The 22,753-nt window shown below is 44.9% G+C and overlaps 4 protein-coding genes across 4 annotated transcripts; 1 reads left to right on the forward strand and 3 right to left on the reverse strand.

Annotated features, from left to right (window-relative positions):
* Positions 1-98: 98 nt before the first annotated feature.
* Positions 99-950, reverse strand: IUM83_17432 (Uncharacterized protein family UPF0564; the record flags this gene model as incomplete). Its single annotated transcript, XM_067942380.1, has 1 exon — positions 99-950. One exon carries the CDS (start codon positions 948-950, stop codon positions 99-101), a length of 852 nt encoding a protein of 283 aa, XP_067791232.1.
* A 95-nt stretch (positions 951-1,045) lies between these two features.
* IUM83_17433 (uncharacterized protein) lies at positions 1,046-1,487 on the forward strand (the record flags this gene model as incomplete). The annotated part of the gene is made up of 3 exons (XM_067942381.1): positions 1,046-1,170; positions 1,282-1,354; positions 1,455-1,487. 3 exons carry the CDS (start codon positions 1,046-1,048, stop codon positions 1,485-1,487), a joined length of 231 nt encoding a protein of 76 aa, XP_067791185.1.
* A 107-nt stretch (positions 1,488-1,594) lies between these two features.
* Positions 1,595-4,659, reverse strand: IUM83_17434 (uncharacterized protein; the record flags this gene model as incomplete). Its single annotated transcript, XM_067942382.1, has 3 exons — positions 1,595-1,610; positions 1,674-1,758; positions 4,524-4,659. 3 exons carry the CDS (start codon positions 4,657-4,659, stop codon positions 1,595-1,597), a joined length of 237 nt encoding a protein of 78 aa, XP_067791235.1.
* Positions 4,660-6,907: 2,248 nt separating this feature from the next.
* IUM83_17435 (uncharacterized protein) lies at positions 6,908-8,641 on the reverse strand (the record flags this gene model as incomplete). The annotated part of the gene is made up of 3 exons (XM_067942383.1): positions 6,908-7,948; positions 8,048-8,150; positions 8,445-8,641. 3 exons carry the CDS (start codon positions 8,639-8,641, stop codon positions 6,908-6,910), a joined length of 1,341 nt encoding a protein of 446 aa, XP_067791234.1.
* Positions 8,642-22,753: the final 14,112 nt, after the last annotated feature.

Raw genomic sequence — 22,753 nt, forward strand, 5'->3', positions numbered from 1 at the left:
ACGGGAGGGGAGGAAGTGCACAGCTAGATGCGCAGCGCGGGGTAAACTTTACATACATGGTACTTACTGGATTGACTGACTGAGAGCTAACCGTTGTTTTAGTCATTGTTGCTGTCCTTGTCGTCGGTCTTGTCGTCGTCAGCGGCCACCATCTCGCGCGCCAGTTCCTGCTCGTCGTCGGTGAGGACGCCCTTCAGGGTGGATAGGTCCTTCTGGAAAACGGTCTTAACGACAGCCTCCAGCGCGGCGCGGCGGTGGGTCTCGCGCTTCACGTTGGTGGTGAACCTCTCCATGAGACTGGGACGAGCGGCTGCGGCCGCCAGCAGCTTCTCTTTGTTGCGCGTGATGGCCTCCTTGAACTGCTGCCGCTGCTCGCGAGCTTTCTCTTTGGCCACGGCGTCCAGGTCCTTCAAGTCCACGAAGTTGCCAGCGTAGTTGTCGCGGCGGACGTTCTCCGAGCGCTTCACTTGGGCGCGAACACGGCGTGCGGCTTCTTCGCGACGTCGTTCTCGAGCGTCGGCTTCACGCTCTTCACGCTGGCGCTCCTTCTCCTGCTCAGCAGCCTTGACCATGAGTTTCTGCACGCGCAGCGCCTCGGCTTTCGTGGGCTTCCGCTGGCTCCCAACGTCCTTCCCAAGTGAAGCACGAGCGCGTGCAAGCAGCTTCTCCTGGGCCCGTTGCGCATGCTGCTTGATGGCTTCCTCCTTCGCTTGGAGTCGTTGCTTGCGAGCTTCTTTCTTCTCCTGCAGCTCAGCCAGCTTTGCCGCGCGTGAGGTGAAAAACTCCCCAGACTTCTTCTTCGATGAGATCTCGGAGGCGTCGTCCACGATTTCTTCTTCATCCTGGTTGCGCCGTGCAAGCTCCTTCCGCTTCTTCAGAGCGGCTTCCCACTCTCGAGTGAAGTTGGTCGAAATTTGGTACGGGTTTCGGTCGGCGCTTGAGTTTCTCAGCTTCTGCCTCCGCTGCTGCTCTCAACTTTTTCTTCAGCTTCACGGTCATGTTCCCGACATCCGAACCTGCTTCTCCTGCAGGGGAAGCATCAGATATGGCATTCTTGCTAGCCACCGCCATCCTCGGTGGTAATTCAGCGGCCTGCATCATGTCCTCGGCTCGCTGGCGAATTCGCTCTTTGCGCTTTTGCTCCGCCTCGGCAGCATCATCTGCCGACAGGTAAGTCGTTAACGGTACGTCGCGTGCCTTCGCTCGCTTTTCTCGTGCTAGCTCTGCGTTCATCTCTCGCTCAAGCTTCTTTAACTGCTGTGATTTACGCTGAGTTGCCAGTGCTTGCCGCTCCAAAAGTTTTTGTGGTGGTGCTGCTTGTCGTGCTCGTTCTAGTCGTTCAGCCGCCTCCATTGTAAGTTGGTCAACCTCGGCTTGAGCACGTGCCTTGTCTTCGAAGAATGCACACGATCGTCGCAATTCCTGACTGTTTTGAGTACTGCGAGCCGTCCTAGTTGCTGAAGGACTGCGGGATCTGCTCAAGCTGAGGCGACGAACATGTGATGACACGGCACTACCACGCCGTGAATTGAACGAAGAAGAAGGTTCAAGCTTGCTACGGGATCGAGAGCGACGATGTAGTGTGTTATTCGGCTCAGGGGAATTGCTTTCTGTCGAGCATACAAATCGTTGGTTCAAGCTGCAGTCTACTGTAGAATTAGGCGAGAACTTACCCTCGGGATCGGACGAAGTCCCTGGTGGAAGAGATTCGTCCCCACCCCAAGCCGGCCAGCCGGAACTGCGCTTGAATGATGATGTCTGGATGAATAATGCTTAGGTTAGAACTCACAGATTCAGCTGGTAACCTAGATTGAGCGTACCGCAGGCGAAGCAATCGTGCAGTAGGGAGGAGGCGATTGTGTCGCATCTTCCCAGCCCAAAACTTCGGGATTCTCGTCAAAGTCGGCTACATCACCAGTATCGTTATTATTGCTCGAGTAGCGGCGGCCATTGTCCTCTTCGTCAGTATTCTGCCACGCGCTAATCTTTCGTTCAGAAGTGCGTGTTGGTTTCACCTGTTTTCTCGATAACTCAACTTGTTGCTCACGAAGTTTTTGTTCCAAACGACGAGTTTTTCGCTCGGCCTCGTCTTTCTCGCGTTGAAGCCTCTCAAGAGCTTCAAACTCGATTCGCTGAGCCTCTTTCAGCTTTCGCAGCTCTTCCAGCACCTGACCCTGAAAGGATTGCGATATGTCACGTTCATTTCCAGAGAGCAATTCGTCACCAGTATCCGACGTATCCCCAAAGAGATGCGTCCACTGCTAGAACGAGAAGAGCCCTTGACATTTTCTGCTTTGTCTTTGAATCGAGGAGACCCGCTTCGGATTGGAACTACGGGTGCTTCTCGTCTGCTTGAGGAACGTCGTGGTCTGTTGCTGGCAGAGCGGCATCGACGCTGTGCTTCCAAGTCGCTGATAATACGCGCCACGTCTTCGGTCTGTTAGCAGCAAAAGGTTAGGCTAGTTCAACCATGCAACCACCGACACTATAGGAGTTGGCACGAACCTCTCGTTTCTTCGCGTCGTAGTCCAGGACTCTGTAGCGGCTGGCACTCGCCCGTGTGTCATCCTCCTCGTCCCAGCTCGACTGCGCGTTTGACGCCGACCTTGGCGTTGTGACTCGCGATTGCATTGATGCCCACGAAGACGCGGTCGAAATCGCAGGACTCATGGATTACGCTGGAATGCCAATCGCAAAGAAGCCGTATGGTTTGTGAGGGCTACAGCTTAGCATAACATCCCATTCATGCCCATCAAAATTAGCGCTCCACCACCACTAAAAATAAGCAGTAAAGCATGAACACCAATGCTCGTAATACAGTGAAGGGTGGGGGGGGGGGGGGTGGGGGAAGCAAAAACAGTGTTTATCTTTTGGGAATTGCTTTGCTTATTTTTTGGAAATATTCTGCTCATTTGCAAAATAAGCCAACTCTGGAGGTGGCTTATCTCGTAATGCTGCACTAGCCACGTACTTTAAGCGACCAGTGTTCTGCATTTGGCGCACAATTTGGAAATTTTTACTGAATGGTGTCATTTCCCCGTTTCAGTCACCACCAAGAGGAAGATTACAAGGCACATTGATCAATTGGTTGTTTTAGTGCTGTCGTTGCTTTGCTACAGCACTTTGCTTACGTACCGCTGAAAAAAATATTTCGCTATCATTAACCAAAACTTGGAAACCTGGCGATATTGGAGCGTTGGTCATGCAGCTTTTAGCGAGCTAACCAGAAACGTTATTTCGCAATTATAATAAGCCCGTATAACCGGAAGGTAGAATTCCCGTGCGCCTCTATCATGTCTTCAAGTTATTTTCCTCTCCGTCCCACATTAGCTGCTGCATAACGCTAATAGCCACGCTGAGGAGCATTGACTTCGTAAAACTTGCGGTATCCCGCTTGAACCTTGACATGGCTAGAAAACCCATCCATCTTCGCCGATACTAGGTCTGGGTGGATGCGTTTCGATAGCCATTTGTGAAACTGCAGAGTCCTCAAGTCTTTAGCAGCCGGAGTCTTGGGAGTACTAAGTATGCCAGCCAACCCCCATCTGCCGAATCTTTTTTCCAGTATCGATATCACATCCGGATTTTTCTGGTCGACGATGTGCAGTTTCTCTACGTAGGATGCCCAAGTGCCCAACGCTTGGTTGCTAAATAGTTCATCTGTTTTTTCCACATCATCAACTAGATTGAGCATCTTAAAATTGTCATTCCCACTTTTGCCTTCGTTCCGCCAAATCTCTTCCCTCAAATGCGCCAAAACGGAATCTGTTGTATCCATCTCGCGCTCCAGCTCTAGCCACATCTTCATGTCATCGCTGCTTTTACTCGCTTTCAGCTTAATCTCCTTCAAACGTTCAGCAATGATCTTCGAACTTTCCTTTGCGCTACTAAACACTTCGTTTAGGTCATTATCACCGTAGTGTGCTTTCAGAGTCAAGTACATCAACTCGTCCGGGTTTTTCGTATCCAGCTTTGCCAAATACGACCTCCAAGTGGCGAACTCCGGGGTAGAAAGCATGTTGCCCTTTTGCCCATTTAGTTTGAGAAGCTTAAAAACGAAATTCGGTGAGTATTGATCCTTCTGCCAGCTCCTGAGGAGGATGTCGTCTAATTTATTAGCGACAACCGCTGACGCTTCCGCGCGTTTAGCAGGAACGATAATCCGTGCTAACGCATCGTCACCTTCAGTTTGGAGAAAACGATCTCATACGGATTCTCGCTCTTGAACAGGGCGTAAGACGCCCAGCTGTGCAACGCTGGTTTCTCCAGAATGGGGACCGTAGCTTCGTCCAGTCTTAGTAAATTGAAAACATCAGCTGCCGATTTTTCGGCGGTAGACCACTCAAACATCTCTGCGCTCGACAGAACGCGAGCAACATATTTCGCCTCAGAACTTCCTTTCTCCCTCGCGACTGCTATCATGTTTGCCGTTGCGTCCTCTCCATATCGAGCGATTAGTGTCGAGAGCATTGCCGACCCAGCGGATTCAGCACGTTTCGAGTATGTTTTCGATACTGCCTTACTCCACTTTACGAACTGTTGTTGGTTCGCCAACAAGTCCGCTGACACATGGACGAACTTAAACTTCTTGAAAAGCTTGTCAGCATCAGTTGGCTTGCGTGATAGGTGTTCGGCCGCAGTCGTCTTATCACTTCCCATGAGCCTGCTAGCGAATTTTCCCAGGCTTTCGAACATTCTGTCATCGGTGTCTGTGCCATCTATACCCGCCGTCAACTCAGGTGCCTGCTTCTTCGGTCATTTTCGCTGGGCACACCATCTCCTAGCTGCAAGGTGGCACTGTTGGAGGAGGCGATTTCCCAACCCGTAGCCACTAGTAAGTCACCCGCAAACACAAGTAGAGAGAAAGCGAAGAAAAGTGTCACAGAGTATCTCCCCGTCATTGAATAAGACTGGTGGAAATCCAGGAAACCGGACGACAGCACCATTGAAGCAAAACTTAAAATACCAAGGCCTCGTATCCGTTGTCGCAGAATCGGATGTATGGACAACACAAAGGTTGTGTTGCGTTGGTGACACGTAACGGAGTGAACGACACCAATGCGCAGGTATGGGACTCGTAGCTCCGAACGACCAACTCACCTTGTTCTCTGTATACCCTGGCATATATGTTTGCGTGATTTGGTAAGAACGAGTCAGTTGAATAATCTATCCCAAATTTCCTCTTAAATCACTATTAGTAACGAAACCACGCTTATTGAGAGGGGTGTCTGTACTAATACGATAAATTTGCAATCCGAAGTTGCGTTATCTGTTAAAAATTGAAGTTCCCGTGTAATCCAGTTTGCGCTATATTTTGATGCACTCGGGATTAGAGTGTATGGCCCGTGACACGGACCCCGTGTAAGCAGATGAGAGCAAACAGCGCGTCGTAATTCTACTCGGTGCTACTGACTACCGGTATTGGCATGCTTCACCGTGAAAGAAATTGAAATCGAGATTCCTTGGGCAGCAGAAGTGTTATCGGGGTATCCTGGCTCTTTAGAGGATGAACACCGCAGGCCAGAGGCACCTTGGCTGTTAACAAATCAAGGCATAGCAGTAGCATAGAAGTACTCAGTTGGGGCCTCAACTGATCCGAATTCTGCGGCTGTTGTAGTTGATCATGCTTTGAAGTAGCTGGTGCTTCTTTAGGTTAACTTCGATGTCGATTGAAGCCATGTTCAGTTTCCTTCATCGTGTATTACCTTGGTAAAGCGTGCAGTGATCCACTTGAACCTTGACGTGGCTCGGAGAGTATTCTCTCATCTTGTACGAGATTGTGTCCGGATGAATACCTTTCGTTAACCAGCCCATAAACTGCCGTGTCAGTAGTAATTCTTAGAATATTACTCCGGCGTTTTTTTTCTAACGGTAATTTACCAACAAGAACGATTCTGGAACGTTCTTTCCAACCAGACGCTATTTCGTCGACAGCACCGCTAACCACCCTCTGGTGCGAAGGAGGCCTCCTCCACACCTGCGAGCACCACAGATAGCAACAAACCGCATTCAAGTGGTAGAGAATATGATATCACACAAAGTCGATTGATCCTGATACAAATATATTCTAATATAATCACAAGTACAATATATAGGCAACATTGTTGTTAATGTAGATATGTTGTGCGGTAGGTATTGCTGCCCTTTCGAAACATGTGGAAGAATCTTCAATAGCTGTCAAAAACTGCGAAATCACAAAAAAAATTGTAATAGCTAGTTGCATATCGAAAATATATCAATGCCGTACCCAAAATAGTGTGGTAAGCAATGTATGCTACTTTTTTTCCAAAGAAAATACCATTAGCTTAGAGCTCATTTAGAGCAGCTAACAACTTGGGCATCTTCTCATTAACAAAGTCATTCTTCTTTAGCCAATCGATGTATCCACAATCATATGAATAGATCTGTTGGATAGTCTTCCCTTTGTGCTTTCCCCACGTCATTAGGAACGAGCCGTCATCATTATTGAATTTGCTCTTAATAAACTCAGCAATCGCAGGGTTTGAATCAATTAGAATCTTTTGATTCAGCAGCCAACGACAGTAGCCTGGATCAGAAGCATATACATCTTCAATAACCTTTCCTTTATGCTTACCAAACGTTAATGAACTCATGATTATTATCCAGTCTATCTATATAGATAGGCATCAGGAAATATTTGAAAAAATAATATTTAATTATGGGCATTCATGATCTTAGAAAAGCAAATCAATCATTAGCATAACTATGAATAACTTCACAGATAGAGGAGTCTTACACTTACTCGTGTCCCAGGTTAGTATCGATATAAAAGTTAAGCAAATCGCTCGTGGGTCAGGTAAGACGCTCCTATTAGTCAAGACTAATGATGATAGAATTATGTTAAAGAAAGGCGATTATATAATCGTTCGATCCTACAAACGAGAACTTAGTTAGCAGAATATTCTGAAATCTCACCTGTGAGTCTATTAAACGTCATCTCGTTCTCGAATCCAACAAGAACTAACATGTTGCAGCCTTGTGTCGAGGCGTTCGTCCCCATTACCTGGATACTCTGAGGAACATCCTTCTCGGTCAAACGTGACACATCGGCTACGAGGACACGGTTAGTCTGCTGCCAGGTTTGGTAGTCAATAAGGCCGTTCGATAACTCCTTTGTTTGGTCACCATTGATCGAGCCGAGCTTAGAGAACTCATTAATGAAATCTTGGAAATCATAGTCATAACTGATATCAAACACTTGCTGACTACCAATACGTACATTGAAATTACGAATCGACGAACCAGGCTGGACGGTCCAAGGAGCGCTATCGAAGCGACTTTGGAATTGCTGAATGGTAGAGGCATTGAAGTTGCCTGAAGAGGTCTCTGCGAATGGAAGTAGAGCAACTACCTTAGCGTTTTTCAGGCTTGCCGACAGCTGTAGGTCAAACGCAGTATTTAGCTGAGTAGAAGATACACCAGTGCCAGCTCGCTGGTAAAACCACTGCGCGTAGTAGTCCATATATCTGATAGTCTTGTTAGGCTTACTGATGATAGCTTGGGGGTTCTCAAGATCAAGGAACGGAACATAGAGACGGGTAGTCGTGAATGGGAAGTATGTAGAATCAATCGTAGGCTCCAGGGAGTTTGTAATCGCACCCCATGCAACCGAGATTTGGCCTGCGGTCGTAGCATTAAACACACCTGAGTTCGGAGCAGAGCCAGCAGCAGATGCTACCATAATAGGACAGCTCTGACCCAAAACAAGTGTAGTTGATGATAGAGTCATTGACTTAGTCGCACCAAGTGTGATGACGGACGCACCCTGATTCACTCGGAAACGAAGCTTGATCTGGGGGTTAGCCATGAGGTCCAACTCCTTGAAAATCGGGTGAAGATCGACGAGTTTGATCTTAAGCATATAGTTCCACGTTCCTGCAACAGCACCTGCAGCAGTTGAACCAGGTACAAAAGCACCACGTCCAAACTGGTTAGCGATCGTATTAGCAGCACCCGATGCGATAGTAGCCCATCCGTTCGTGTTCTGACCACCAGCTACTGGAGGGTTGCTTAGAAGACGCTTGACGAATCCATCATTTACAGGGTACGAAGCAGCGCCGGTAGAAGACGTCCCAAGAGCTGGAGTAATATCCGCAGCAGTAGCGCTGTAGCCATCACCATAGAGACTACTGGCACCAGATGTGAATAACAACGAGCCCGAGCTATCAGGGAAAAGGAAATCTTCTACACCATGCTTATTTACATAGTCGAGCGAAGTCTCCGCCTGAGCTCGTAGGTTGTTAGCAAATAATTTTTACTCACTCATGCTAATGACAGACTTACCATTGAGCTCGAGAGACATACCATCGATAACATTCCAAACACCACATTTAAGACCAACAGATAGACGGTTGGCTACAGATGCAAGTGTAGTGCTTGCGTGGGTGTTCTTCATGCTAACTTTGTACGGGATTACAACGTACGCATCGCGAAGGCATGCGAAACCCTCCGCCCCATTGAGCTGAGCAGTAGCATCGATTGTAATAACGCCATTCGCGTATGAACCCTGATTTAGATCGATCACATACGGAACGCGCTTGCGTGAACTGACCTTGACGGTCGGGTCGCTCTTCAGCGAAGACTGATATAGAAATTGATCGGCGAGTTGAGTTTCCGACATACTTGTTGAGAGCACTTATATAGCTCTCGATATAGGATCTACGAAAAATAATTAAATGAACTTAGTCAAACCAGTCTCCTCTGATCACGATTTAATATCTTTAGCGAAGCAGCTGGATATCCATCTTGATCACATCTATGAGTCGAATGAGATCAAATCGGCTCTCCCAAGGAAAGGATCATTTCTGATTCTACTACGCAAGCCAAACCAATCAATAGGTCATTGGGTCTGCGTTGTTGATGGAACGTATTTCGATAGTATGAGGGAAGGTCCTCCTATAAACTTGGGCTCAATGAGATACAACGAAATTCAAACTCAATCAGCTCATGGTTTATTGTGGTATATGGTCGCTCCTATATCTATATTGCAAGCAAAAAAATAGAATGGACATATTCAAGCGATTTCATAATCTAAACATTGTTGTTCTCTAACCAGCGCTGATGCTTCTTTGATTTTGAATGAGCTCCTTTATGCTTCGCTACGTACTGTCCTCCGCATTCACAATGGTGCTTATCAGAACGTACTTGAAGTGTAGGCTTTCCATTATCCTCCCAGCGCTGATGCCTTGCCGTCTTAAAATGAGCAGCCTTACTACACACCTGATATGAACCGCCACAACCACAGTTGATAACTGATGTGTAGTCGTTTGGTCGAATGCGCTGATTTTTATCATAATTCTGATGATATGATCTCATCTTCTCTATATTCTCCACATAGTATTGCTTTTGAGCCAGTCTCCTGATCTAAAATGAATTTTTAGTATTTACACACTTCAACTTCGACATCCACAATTGTTCATAAACGAAAAGGTGATTTCTATCAACCACATCGTATGATTTTATAAGGATAAGTCTAAATTTATCAATTCCAAATTCCTTCATGTACTGGTAAATTGCTACATTAGCGAAATTTCCATCTTCCCATTTGTAATAGTCTTGCTTATGCTGCTGCCAACGCTTTCGTAGCTCATTGACTGTTGTCCAACGTACTGAACATCAGATTCGAGATGGATGATGCGATAAATGTGGCCGATCATTGGTACAAATGTGCTATCTATATTATAATATATGGATATCTTCATTCAGGATTGAATTAAATTCACATTAATTTAATTCAGAGAATATACTACGATCATGTACCGCGAACTTATCATCTCAAGCGGGGTCCCCGCTCATAAACTACGCAAAGCTGTCAAGACTGGCAAGCTATCGCTCACAGCTGCTGAATTAGCAGGTTCAGGCGCTAAATTGCATTTGCATCCGGAATCACATGAGAAGGCACTAAAAGCCAAGAAGGAAGGTCGTGGCGTTCGTTTGCATATCACGAAGCACGAGATCAAGAAAGGCTATAAAAAAGCGCTTGGGTCTAGCGTCTGGAGTAAGATTTGGTCGGGAATCAAGTCTGGTTTCAAATTCGCCAAAGACTCAGGACTACTAAGTAAGGCTGCTGATGCTGCCATTCCAGCTCTTGCTACCGCAGTTGGTGCTCCTGAAGCTTCTGTGCCTGTTAGAGCAGGTCTAAAGTCTCTTACCGGAATCGGTGTAGACAATTATGATAGTGATGAGGAAGGAGGTCGCGTTAGTTTCGCAGATGTCAAGCGACATGCGGGCAATGCCCCCCGATATGCTAAGACAAAGGGGATCATCACTGACGTCATCGATGAGGGCGAGCGTTTCCTACACTCTAAGGCAACCAAGCCTGAACATCACGAGCTCATCAGCAATGTCCGCAAGGGTATCAAGCATCGCTTTGGAGTAGGTCTAGCACCTAAGCGAAAAACCAAGTTTTCGAAGGGTTCCCCTGAAGCTAAGGCTCATATGGCTAAGCTTCGTTCTATGCGTAAAAACAAGACCGGGGGCTCTTTCACTATGTGATCGTACTAAGAAGAAAAAAACATATTTTTTTAGCTTCGTTTCTTACGCAGTAGAAGCATGATATTAACGCTGTTATCACGAAATTTCACTGGTTGATTGTTCTGGTTCCATATCGAGAGGGTAATACTCGCCCGAGGGCCGTCATGCGTCTGGCACCAAGTTTCATGCGATGGGAAGTACTGAATCTGCTGACCTATACCAGCATTTCCTTTATCAAAACAGGCCATCGTATCTCCCGAAATGACGAAGTCATTCCTGATAAGATCACACCGAACTATGTAGCTCGTAGAAGGGCTGATAGCTGGAATGGTATTGCTCAGAAGACTCGTAGAAGTCGTCTGAGATGCACTTGGATATGTTCCTGTTGTAAAGCCAAGAATCGAACCAAAATTGGCATTATTGATGATCAAACGCGGAACTCGTGTCGTCGTTGGGAGACCAGTTCCCGTTGTCGAATACAGACCCGTTGCTGGTCGCGTGTATCCAGTTGGAAGCGATGTGGGCGTAGCTGAGCAATCAAGCTGGCACGCATAATAGGTTGAATTCTCTTCGATCTGAATGTAGAAAACATTGTTTCCATTACTATCAATCAGATACGCTCCAGCTGCGACCAGCGCCGTTTGTATGTTTCGGTTGATATCGGAGTACAAGTAGTATCCGTCTTGGAGATTGACACTAATAGTAGAAGTGGTAGCAGCAGTAGGCACTTCAATCGCGAAACTGGTGTTAGCGAATTGCCCTGAATCGATGTTGAACTAGGAGTTGTACAGTGAAATCGATTGAATCGAAGCCTCGACATCTTGGAAATTACAAGCTGAGCCTGGAAATTGATAACGCCAGGTATTATTCAAGCCGTTTTGGACTAAGTTAGTATTATCAATCTTGACGAAACTACTCATATTTGTTATATAATCTGACTAATAGTTTTCGCCAATTTTAATTGGCTGATCAAAATTATACCTGATTTGACCCTTTACAGAGTCTATGAACAGCATCTGGCCCTTTCCGCGCCCGACAGCTCGATTATAATAATGCAGAATGCCTTCCTCCGTGAGACCAGGAATGTTGAAATCGGTTATTAGTAGCTTTAGATCGCGACGAGAGTTAGCTCTCAGTATCGCTACATACTCAGTATTCAAACGAATCATCTTATCAGTACCAAACCAGCTGTGGCTCAGAAATATCGTACTCAACTTATGATGGCGACCTCTCGTGAAATAATGACTGAAAACGTTCTTCTGTAGACTCTTATCGTTTGAATAATCATCGATGATGACAAGTTCGGGTTTGCTGCCTGGAGTGTGTCTGATGGCATCGACTTGCGGAGGAGTCTCATGAAACGTGATGAATCCTTCCAATTTGTCCTTGAGATAATCGTACAGCTCTTGATGAGGATTCCTCGCGATGATGTGAAGATGGCTGAAAACATGAGGTGAATGCTTTAGAATATGAAAAACCAGGTTGTTCTTGCCTGAGAACGATGGGCCAAGGATAACCATTCTAAATAGCTTTTTGATTCCAAGGTCTTTGATATCACCTACCGACTCAGCCTTGTATTTCTTAGGCAGAGAACCTCCATAGTCAGGAATAGAGCTCATGATTAAGAAAATCGTTCGACGTATATAAGAGAGGCTAAAAATGACAGGATTTAGTTATCCACCACCATTATTCATTTCTAATTGCTATAACCCAGCATTCTACCTCTCGCTTGATCAGACGGGATACTTGACATATGCATACGCCCAAACACTATATCTCGGTATTAATGATTACCGACTGAGCTACATTACGGGCATAACAGCTGGAACAGCAACTCCTGGAGTAGCTCTTGTCGTTGCCCCAGATGGATCACTCAGCGGATTAGGAGCACTAAGTTGCTCAAGTCTAACTGTTAACGGTGCAGCAGTATCATCGGCGCCAAGCTACGTAATCGGTATTACACCTGGCACTGCAGCTTCATCGAAATCACTGGTACTTGATGCATCGGGCAATATCACTGGTATCAATTCGCTATCATCCTTACGGGAACCATCCAAACCGCAGTCCAGCCTAATATCACGTCGTTAGGTACGCTAACCGGTCTTGCGGTGAGTGGAAACATTAGTGGTACTCTGAGTACATCATCTCAGCCTAATATCACTTCCGTTGGTACTCTAACGGGTCTTACGGTGAGTGGAAACATTAGTGGTACTCTGAGTACATCATCTCAGCCTAATATCACTTCCGTTGGTACGCTAACCGGTCTTACGGTGAGTGGAAACATTAATGGTACTTTAAATACATCGGCTTAACCTAATATCACTTCCGTTGGTGCGCTAACGGGTCTTACGGTGAGTGGAAATATCAGTGGTACTCTGAGTACATCATCTCAGCCTAATATTACATCGCTTGGTACTTTAACGGGTCTTACCGTGAGTGGCAATATCAGTGGTACTCTGAGTACATCATCTCAGCCTAATATTACGTCTCTTGGCACTCTAACTGGAATAAGTTGCTCTGGTAACATTAGCGGAACCTTAACAACTACTAGTCAGTCTAATATTACGGCTCTTGGTACTCTTACCTCACTTGGAATTTCTAAAAATATCACGATTGGAGGCACAGCTGCAGCATATTATCCGTCCTGGGGAATCAATGGTATCCAGCACAATTCAATATCAACGACCTATAACATCAATTCGTCAGGCACCTTCCCGAGCTCTGTAGTTACGAGCTATGCACAGCCTACTATTGGTGGTTTTTCATCAACAACCGTTACAAATGCTGCCACTGTATATATCGATAATAGCCCTGCTCCTGGTACTAGTATGACGATTACTAATGCATACAGCTTATGGATTAATGCTGGGAAAGTACTACTTGGAGATACAACAGCTTCGAGTAGCACCACTACTGGAGCTCTAGTTATTTCTGGTGGTCTTGGAATAAGCGGATCATTCAATTTATCGGGATCCATTGCTGGAGCAACCACTATTGCAGCATCTGGCATTGTAACCTTATCGAATACAACTTTTTCAACAAGTCCTAATTTTGGTTGTTTAGTAGCTAGCGGTGGTATTGGGGCTAGGAACCTCTTCGTCGGGCTTTCGACAACTCTAGCTTCTTGGACTATCCAAGGTCCTCAATTAGCCACGCTAGGGCAAACCTATACCAATTCAAGCACTGCTGCTTCTGGCACAGCTGCATCTGCTGTAATGAATAGTTTTGCTGCTTGCACCATCGCTGCAAGTAATACTGGCGTTACTGTTACTAGAGCAGCCAGCGTATATATAGCCGATGCTCCATCGGCCGGAACCAATGTCAGTCTAACCAACAAACATGCTCTCTGGATCAATTCGGGCAGTACTTATATGAGTGGAGCTATTGCTGCTACGAGTCAAGCTACAGGTACCTAATAATTGGTGGAGGAATCGGTGTGGTGGCGATATTTGGTGTAAATCTAACTCAAGCTGTATCAGGCGTAATAATCAACCCTACTCAAACGGCGACTCAATCCGCATTTGCTACGACTGTGTCCGATGGATTGCAATGGCTAGATGGTAGTTTCACAATTGTTCAAGACTGGTATGGCAGCAACTCAACACCAGTACGAGGAGTTATCGAAATTAATAACGGTAGCAAGAGTACTTCAACCAATTCTTTGTATATAGGAACCTTTACAAACAATGATTTTAGATTAGGAACCAATGATCAAACTAATATTACTATTCAAGCAACTACTGGTAGGGTAGGTATTGGTAGTACTTCGCCTCTATATGGATTGTACGTGGGAATAACCGTTTCAACCACTATAGACGCTGGAGCAACTGGTGTAGCGTACTTCAAGCAATCTGGAGGTCTTGTCTCGACAGTTGGTCCTATAAGCTCTGTTCCAATAGCTATCGCTTGTGCTGGTTCAATGCTTAGCTCTACTGCTTATTATACATATAGTGATCGACGTCTAAAGCATTGTTTTGAACCTGTGGAGGACTCTGTGTGCGATGGTCTACTGAAAACTGAGCCTTGTATGTTTAAATACAAAAACGACTCGGAGGACACTCCTATGCACCTCGGATACTGTGCTCAGGAAATGCTGAAGGCAGGCCTCTACCATTGTATCAACTACGCTTCAAATCCAGATTTACACGTCGAGGATGAAACAGTTGATCTGGAAGGTCTTCAGATGTCTGTTGACTATGGCAAGGTCTCCTGTCTCCTTCATAAGCTGGTTTTGAGACAGCAGACTGAGTTGGAGATTCTCAAAGCGGATCGAGACGATGTGTATGCACGTCTTGATGAGTTAATAGAGCTGACTAAGAGCCTTAAGGGAGAGACCAACGACGTTGGTTGATCGAGCCCTTTCAGGGCTCTCTCCGCACTTGGCGTAGTCGCGAGGAGAGGGTGCCCGTATGAGAGACCAACGAAGTTGGGCGATCGAGCCCTTTCAGGGCTCTCTCCCCTGAGGGATCTTCGATTCTCTCCCCAACCATCGTGAAGTCGCTCCGGGCGGGGCGTTAGCCCGCGCCAAAAAAAAAGTTGCTTCAACGACTTCATAGTACAAAGGTCTTGACCGATCGCTTCTTTTTTTTATAGGCCCATACGCCTGATCCGCTAGTATCACTGTGCTTCTCCCACTGTTCGCCAGAGGCATCCGTTTGTGTTGAGACAGTCTTTTTCGAGTATGGCTTAGAATCAGTCGCCCACACTGTCGGACAATTACGCGATGGAACCTCCTTGACGAGGAGATCCTTCATGATGGATTTAAGCTCAGCAAGATTTTGATCAGCATTTAGATTATAGAGCCCTCCGCTCTTGGAAATATTTCGTGGGTCGAGTACTAACATAGCTATAACCTTGTTAGGGTCGCAGACCTTGACTTCGTCTAAGCTCTGCTCTTATAGTAGTCGCGTGATAATCGATTTGAATTCAGAATCAGAAATCAATCGATTGCTGTACATATCCACACATACTACCTTGAGTTGCTTTAGAATCGATGGATTTGTATTGCCAAGCATCAGTTCTCCCTTGAGCTTGTCGTATTCCATCCGAAGCGACTCGAGCGGGTCCTCAACATGCTGATCAAAGTTGTATTGAAGATGGGTCATCTCAAGTATCTCTTTGAATAGCTTCTTATCATCAATAGATAGATGATCATACTTCTCCTGACTGATATCGTTTCTAAATACCAGATCCTTTATCATGGTCTGTAGAGAATCACTGATCTCACGCATCGGACCAACCTTTCTGCGATTTGGCTGAACGATGGTCAGCGTCCTCTGTCAAGATCTGGCAATCTGATAAATTTAGAACCAAGCTTGCGATAAACATATGCTGATGGAGTCGCTTTGCCTTGAATGTCATTCAGGTTGTAAGTCCTACCTTTACGCTCAACACCTTCCAATGGCACGACACCTGCCCCTTGTAGTCCGCGACCTTTCAGCCCATTTGCCCGTTCAACCTTAGCAAGTGCTGAAGCTGACATTAACGTATCATTATCGCCCATTTGATCATTTTCTCGCTGCTGCTGAAGCTTGGATTGGTAAGAACGAAATTTAATTGAATATGCTGTTTTGGTAGCTTTTACCGCTGCCCTTAACGCTCTTACTGCGTCTTTATCAGCCTTTGATTCCGACTTCTTAGAATCGTGTATATTCTTCTCCAAGCGGCTTTGAGCTTCTCCATATTCTTGAAAAGCAGATTCTGCGTCATCGTGTAGCTCTTGAAGGGTCTCATCGCCATAAGCTTCATATCCAAGAGGTGTTTTGATATCAGCAGCGTTGCTGAAGATGGCTTCTCGTAGCAACTTTAGATTATCATTGAGGTTTTTTTCTATATTTCGATTTCCGGTATCATCAACATATTTCCCACAGTCTTCTAGCTCAGTTAGTAAGGATTGGAAGGTGTCCATCCATCGAATATTTCTCATCAAATGCGACATTGCGTCGCCTTTCACAGGCTTGTGCTGAGCGTTTCTAAAATATAGGGGCTTGTTATGAGTTGGCTCACCTAGGTAGTAAGTCGGGTGGATCTTCGAACCTTTATCCGAATTAACAATCGGACGTAATCTTACTATTATCTTCACTTGATTATCAGCAAGCTTCCTGTAATAATCCGTGAGCATGGTTTTAGCTTCAAGTTCTGGGATAGCAAGCTCTTTGTCCATGTAGTCATCTTTACCGGTTTTAACACCGGGTCGTTCATCGATGAGATCATCTGCTAATTCATAAGGTTTAGCAAATTTCTCGTTGGCCATCTCAGTATTTGATACTAAGCTAAGTCCTTTCTCCTTGACAATGGTCAAGAATCGTTCGAGCGTAGCAGACCAATTTACATTTTTTTGCACAGCGGGGTGATGCTTGTTAGAATCTATACCAAACACGAACATCCTAAAATGGCTGTCAATCCATAGATATCCACCCAAATACACCTTACCATCTCTAAGAATAGGAGTTATGCGTTTTTGTAGGTTGTTAGCCTCTAACATAGCTTTATTCTCAATGATAAACCATGTCCGCTTGTATTTAGCCTCATCATCATCGAGTTTTGTCGAAGTCGATTTATTACAATATTTTAATGTAAGCCGTGGATCTTTTAGCGCTTTATCGAGATCTTCAATATCATCTTCGCCCCTTCTCTTTCTATCTGATCGCGGTTAGGGAGGCCGACGTTGTTGGCCGATCGAACGCTCTTCGAGCGTTCTCTTATCTTCAGCTCGCATGGTACCAAGTTCGTCAATCGAATTGCTTTCACCATCGTAGAGAATATCTCGTATTTTAGCCTCGGTAGCGACCCAATCGATTGAGCCATAACTTTTAAATTTTTTGCCACTCTTTACCGATCGAAGAGATCCATTTTCCCGAATGACACGTTTTCTATCGTCTTTACCATCCTTCTTAACTGGGTTGATTCCAATGGTCGCCCAGTTCGGATTAGCTTTGTAGAATGCTTTAATCCAAGTTCTTGATGCAACTTGATCTTCATGATCTCGAATGACCGCGGTTTCTGAGGTCTCGATCCATGCATCAGCGGTATCAGGTTTAACACCGGCCGATCTATCCATCACATTTGGCTTAGCTGTAGACCCCATATGTGCCACAGATGGTTTAGCAACTGCTTCAGCGTCAGCCATGTCTGGTCTGGCAGTAGTTTCAGCATCAACCATAATAGGCACTTTCAGTGGATCAGTATTGATTCCAACCGATGATAACTCAGGTATTTTCTGGGAGGATTTTAGTGAATCATCTTGATTTTCAGTTGCTACTGAAGGCTTTTTTAAATCACCATCTCCAGCTTGATCATTCGAGTCCTGAGTGGCCCGCTTGTTAAGTGAGATGGTTTTGCCTGCGTCCGATGCCCATGATGCTTCCGCGTACATCTGTAGAGCTGCATATTTCTGTCTGACACGGAGCTTCGTCCGCTCGAGTAGATCGATACGCTTTTGCTCGCGTTGAGCAAGGGATATAAATGATGGAAACATGTCGAATGCTAGTAGATTGAAAATCGAAGGGTCGCAGACCTGAAATTGAAATCTCTAAGCTCTGCTCTATATGTGGCAACCGATATTATTTATAAAATCGCTTCTTATATTCGATAGTTTCGGGTACTTCGTCTGGAGTGTCCCAAAGTCGCATTGTGAATTTATGAACAATTGTGTTGCGCTTCTCGAGTAGCCTTATATAAGCTTCTTGACATTCATCGATTGGTAGCCCAAATATGTCCTCGACTTCGACTTGATAAACGGGATCGCAGCATAGGTAGCGGTATGGGCGTGTTGCGTCTAACTGCTGAAGTCGATACTTGATGTAGGTAAGGCGGTGGATATCACTGAGCATCGTATTCATTTTATTGAGTTTCTCTGCGTAGAAACGCATCCTCTGATGCATTTTCTTGAGTTCCTTCTTATACATTTGGATCTTGTAATCTTTCGAGTGTTGAGTACAGAATCCACAAGCGAGAGGCACTCTTGAGCATGGTTTATTGGAAAGGGTGATCGCGATGCAAGGCATGTTGAACTTATGTATACATATAGTATAGTTAAGAAAATTATGGATATTGAGTATATTGACTACGATCCGCTGTCCGCTTACATATATGATAATAGCAAGGTCGTTGAAGAGGCTGAGGAGCTTAATAAGCATAAGTCTAAGAAAAAAATAGATCAGAGGATTATTGAGATGCCTAAGCCAATGCCAGCATGCTTGCCTGATCTAGCTTCGATAACCTTGTGAAATAAGTTTGTTCCAATTTACTTCTTCGATTCTTATTGATCAATCTCAGATTGTCTTGGGGCTCCCACGAATCAGGCTCGTTTCCTACCCATTTAATTAAATATTTGTACTTTCCATTCTTCATTTTTTTGTGATCCAAGATCTTTTCAGCTTCAAGAATATCACCTCTGTTGATTGTAGCATCAGTTGTCTAGAGCTGGACGCGTTTAAGATCGTTTGGCTGCTTGTAGAGAGTATGACCATTTTTTGATCGAATCTGAACCCGATAGCCATCAATTCCTACAATCGTATAGACAGCTTTACTCCATCGAGCCGCTTCCTTATCAAATGTTTGCTTCTTTAATCGATATAAGACGTTTGACCCTATTTCATATTCATTTTCAAGCTTTGTAGCTTCCGTTTGATTATGGATAAGGTCAGACTCCATTACCTTACCTTTAGCCTCGTTTGGAGTCATACCGATTGATCGATGGAACGTAGTATTGTAGTTGTCGATAACATCGTCAATAAGCTTGTGCGTTAGCCTTTTCGGAGACATTTTAGTTAGTCTCTGCTTGATAGTTCTGTTGAATCTCTCGATTTTACCCATAGTACCATGATCACCCGGTTCGTTATTGTAGTGATCGATGGTTTTTGACTTAAATAAGTCTTGAGCTTGCTCGTTCATGAATTCGCTGCCATTGTCCGTCGTGATAATATTAACCTTATGACTTCGAATGAATGCTTTGATGGCTACTAAAACTTTAGGCGCTGTCTTATTGGATAATAGCTTAGCATACCCAAGTCGAGAGTTAATGTTAACGGCTGTCAAAATTGGGCGTTTCTCCCAGAAAGCAAGATCCAATTGCCAAGAATTGGGATTGTACGAAGCTATTTTAAAACCATCGAAGCGATTCTTTTGCTCTTGAAATCGTTGAATATCAACCTGACTGGCGTACCAATCTTTGACGTTTCTAATAGTAATTTTTGGATTTATTTCTGTAGCTTTCTCATATAGAGCTTGAGCACCTATGAAACCAGTTTTAGGATCATAATATAACTTCGATAATAGTTTGTCCATAATCGCCCGTATATACATAAGTTAATAAAAAAAGTATGCTTTCCTCCCAGAAGCATATCTTAGATGTCAAGCGGTGTGGTAGTTATACCATCCGGAAGTACTCGCCGCTTATCGTAGTAGTATGATAGGGCCGTTTTCGTTTGACTATAGGTGATGATCGATTTGGACTCCTTACTCATACGAAACCCCTTGTTAGTACCCTTTAGGGTGATGCGATCTCGAACTACCGTTTCGAATCCATTGGGGTTCAGCACATTTTCATTGCGACCACGTCCTCGCTGCACACCCTTAGCTGAAACCTTCACCTTATACTCAGCGTCCGGTAGATAGCAGATATAGTTCTTGGATGATAGTGATACCATAGCATCACCAGACCACTCATCCTTGAACAATCCGGGGGTTCGTCGATCAAATTTGGCAACATCTGAGTTGTAGTCGCGTGGAAACCAATCGTATTTGTGTTGCTTGAAGTGTTCGCGTAGGCTTGGTTTGATACACTGTTGGAATGGATTTTCACAGCTGAACGCAATGTAGGCTGAGTCAGTGTCCATTTCCTGGTATTGGAAATCTGAACGATCGAAGTAGAAGTCGATGCAGTCATAGTAGAACTGAAGCATGCGTAATTTGGCGAGCTGATAGATGGCAATCGACAAATGGATTGGGTTCTTGTTCTTGAGGCGGCGTTTCTTCATAGTAATCTCACATGCATCATTAAGCTCCTCAAGCCCATGGAATGTGAAGTGCTCGATTTTGTTCTTGATGGCTTTATCGTTAGACTCGTACTTGACCACCTTGTGCTTGCTCATATCCATACCAGATCGACCAAAAGCACTGTTTCCTACAAGCTTCATCATCTCAGCAATCATAGCCTTCGACTTATCAGCATCACCCTCTCGTCTGGCTTTGGATACAGCCTCCATAAATGGTTCAAACGCTTTGTGGGAGCTTGCCTTGATGAAGCTATATGTTTGAGTGATTTCCATACCATGAGATAGGTACTACTTGAGCAAAGGGGTGTATATTAATATTTTCTCACCAAAGTAGCTACCAATCTATTTGCGAGCGGGCTTAGCACGACTCTGCTTGCGCGACTCGTTATACTCATACATATGCTTGCCAATAATACTCTCGGAAGTACAGTCAATCAGAATATTCTTGAAGATTGGAGTCATCTCACTGAAATACTGTTTCAAGTGCTCTGGGGTACGAATATCACACTCCAGGAATCCAAAGATTTTGTCTGATTTAATGTCATCAATGATACCTTCATACGCGTCGATAGTAGTCAAACGTCCGCATGGCATTTCATTACCAAGAGCCCAAAGATATAGAGCATTGGCATCGTATCCAATAATCTTCTTACAAATCTTACTGCCTCGAATCTTCGTTTCGTTTCGCTTAGCATATCTGTTGAAAATGATCGAAGGTCCTCCAGCGATGTTCGCTTTCATCTTAGCGTAAATGTCCTTTTCCTCCCTATCAATCGAGAACACAAGTCTATCCGAGTTGAACTCGAGCAATTTTTTGTAGCGAAAGCCCTTGAACGACATGTTCTTTCGAGCGGTGTTGCATGAAACGCAGCTGATCAAGACATTTCCGTTGATATGACCAAGCTTGTTGTTGATTCTATCAGCAGAGGCAGTGTCGCTAGTGAAGGGGATATAGCATAGAGCGCAAAGGTACTTTTGTTAATTTAGCAAGGCATCAAGGTGCTCCAACGTCATACTAAACTCACGCTTTGCAGTCGCATCCTGACTCCTGTAGCCACTCATCCGCTTTGCTGGGAAGCTAAATGCTTTGGCAGGCTTCTTGCTGGGATACTGGAGATTGTTGAAGCAAGTCTGGTACATAACTTTCTCCGATAAACCAGGTAGCGACACACCATCTGTGAACATATCCAGATCAAAACCTTTGAACAATTCACGCTGAGCTTTGATAGCCTTGATGAATGGGACTACATCGAGATTGTTGTACCAAACGAGGAGATCCTTCATAGTAGTCATCCCATAGTGTTCCCAGACGAATTGGACGCGCTTGTAGTCGTCATCACTAATGCTCGTACCACGAAGTTCGCTATCAAAAGCTGATTTTCGAGGAATTGTATTCTCACTTAGTACACTAAATGATTTGATATACTCATACGGAAATAGCCCCTTACCGAGACCACAAACACATCTGATTTTATCATCACATTTGCATCCGCCCAGATATGTTGTGAGGTATTTATCATAACTGGTACCAGCAGGTACGTAGTTGCTAATATCGAGCATTTTCATGTCCGATGTTGCGATACACATGTAGCTTGGGTTTTTGATTACAGATGTGATGTTGTCGGTACCGATGACAGCAAATAGATCCTTCTTGATCAAATTGATATCATAGCGACCACTATTGAAGCCAAATACTGGTACTTGATCGAGCTGCTGCTTGATTTTCCTGTAATCACATTGCTGCTTCCCGAAACCGATACGACTGTGGAAATCGAAGAAGCTGGTGTACTTACCTTCCTGAATCCAGCTATCCACATCCTTCGTCGTATAGGTTTTACCAAGAGAGACTCCAGGAATCTCCATACCCGTCAGACCATGAGCATCGATAATTTTTCTCAAGAGCGGCTGATACTTAGCAACATTGTACTGTTGGATCTTCACCGACACCTCACCAATGTACTTGACCATATCCGCAAGCAATGCCTTTGGAACATCATTAACAAAGCAACGTACATCCTCGGTTAAACTATCCGCTACCGAAACCGATATGGGGATATGCTCGTTTGTGAAGACAGTATTCTCCCCGTGTTGGACTGCTGTCGGCTTTAAGATTGCTTCGAAGTCGTAAACCATGAAATGGTCGATGTATTGGTCAACATTCTTGATTGAGTACTTCGTAAGTAATGATCTGATAGCGTTCGGGGCTGGCTTGTAGATGGTTGGTTGAGCTGGGAAGCTTTCAATATTTACTCGCTCACATT

Source organism: Phytophthora cinnamomi (genome assembly GCF_018691715.1).
Source record: "Phytophthora cinnamomi strain GKB4 chromosome Unknown Contig41, whole genome shotgun sequence".
NCBI lineage: Eukaryota > Oomycota > Peronosporomycetes > Peronosporales > Peronosporaceae > Phytophthora > Phytophthora cinnamomi.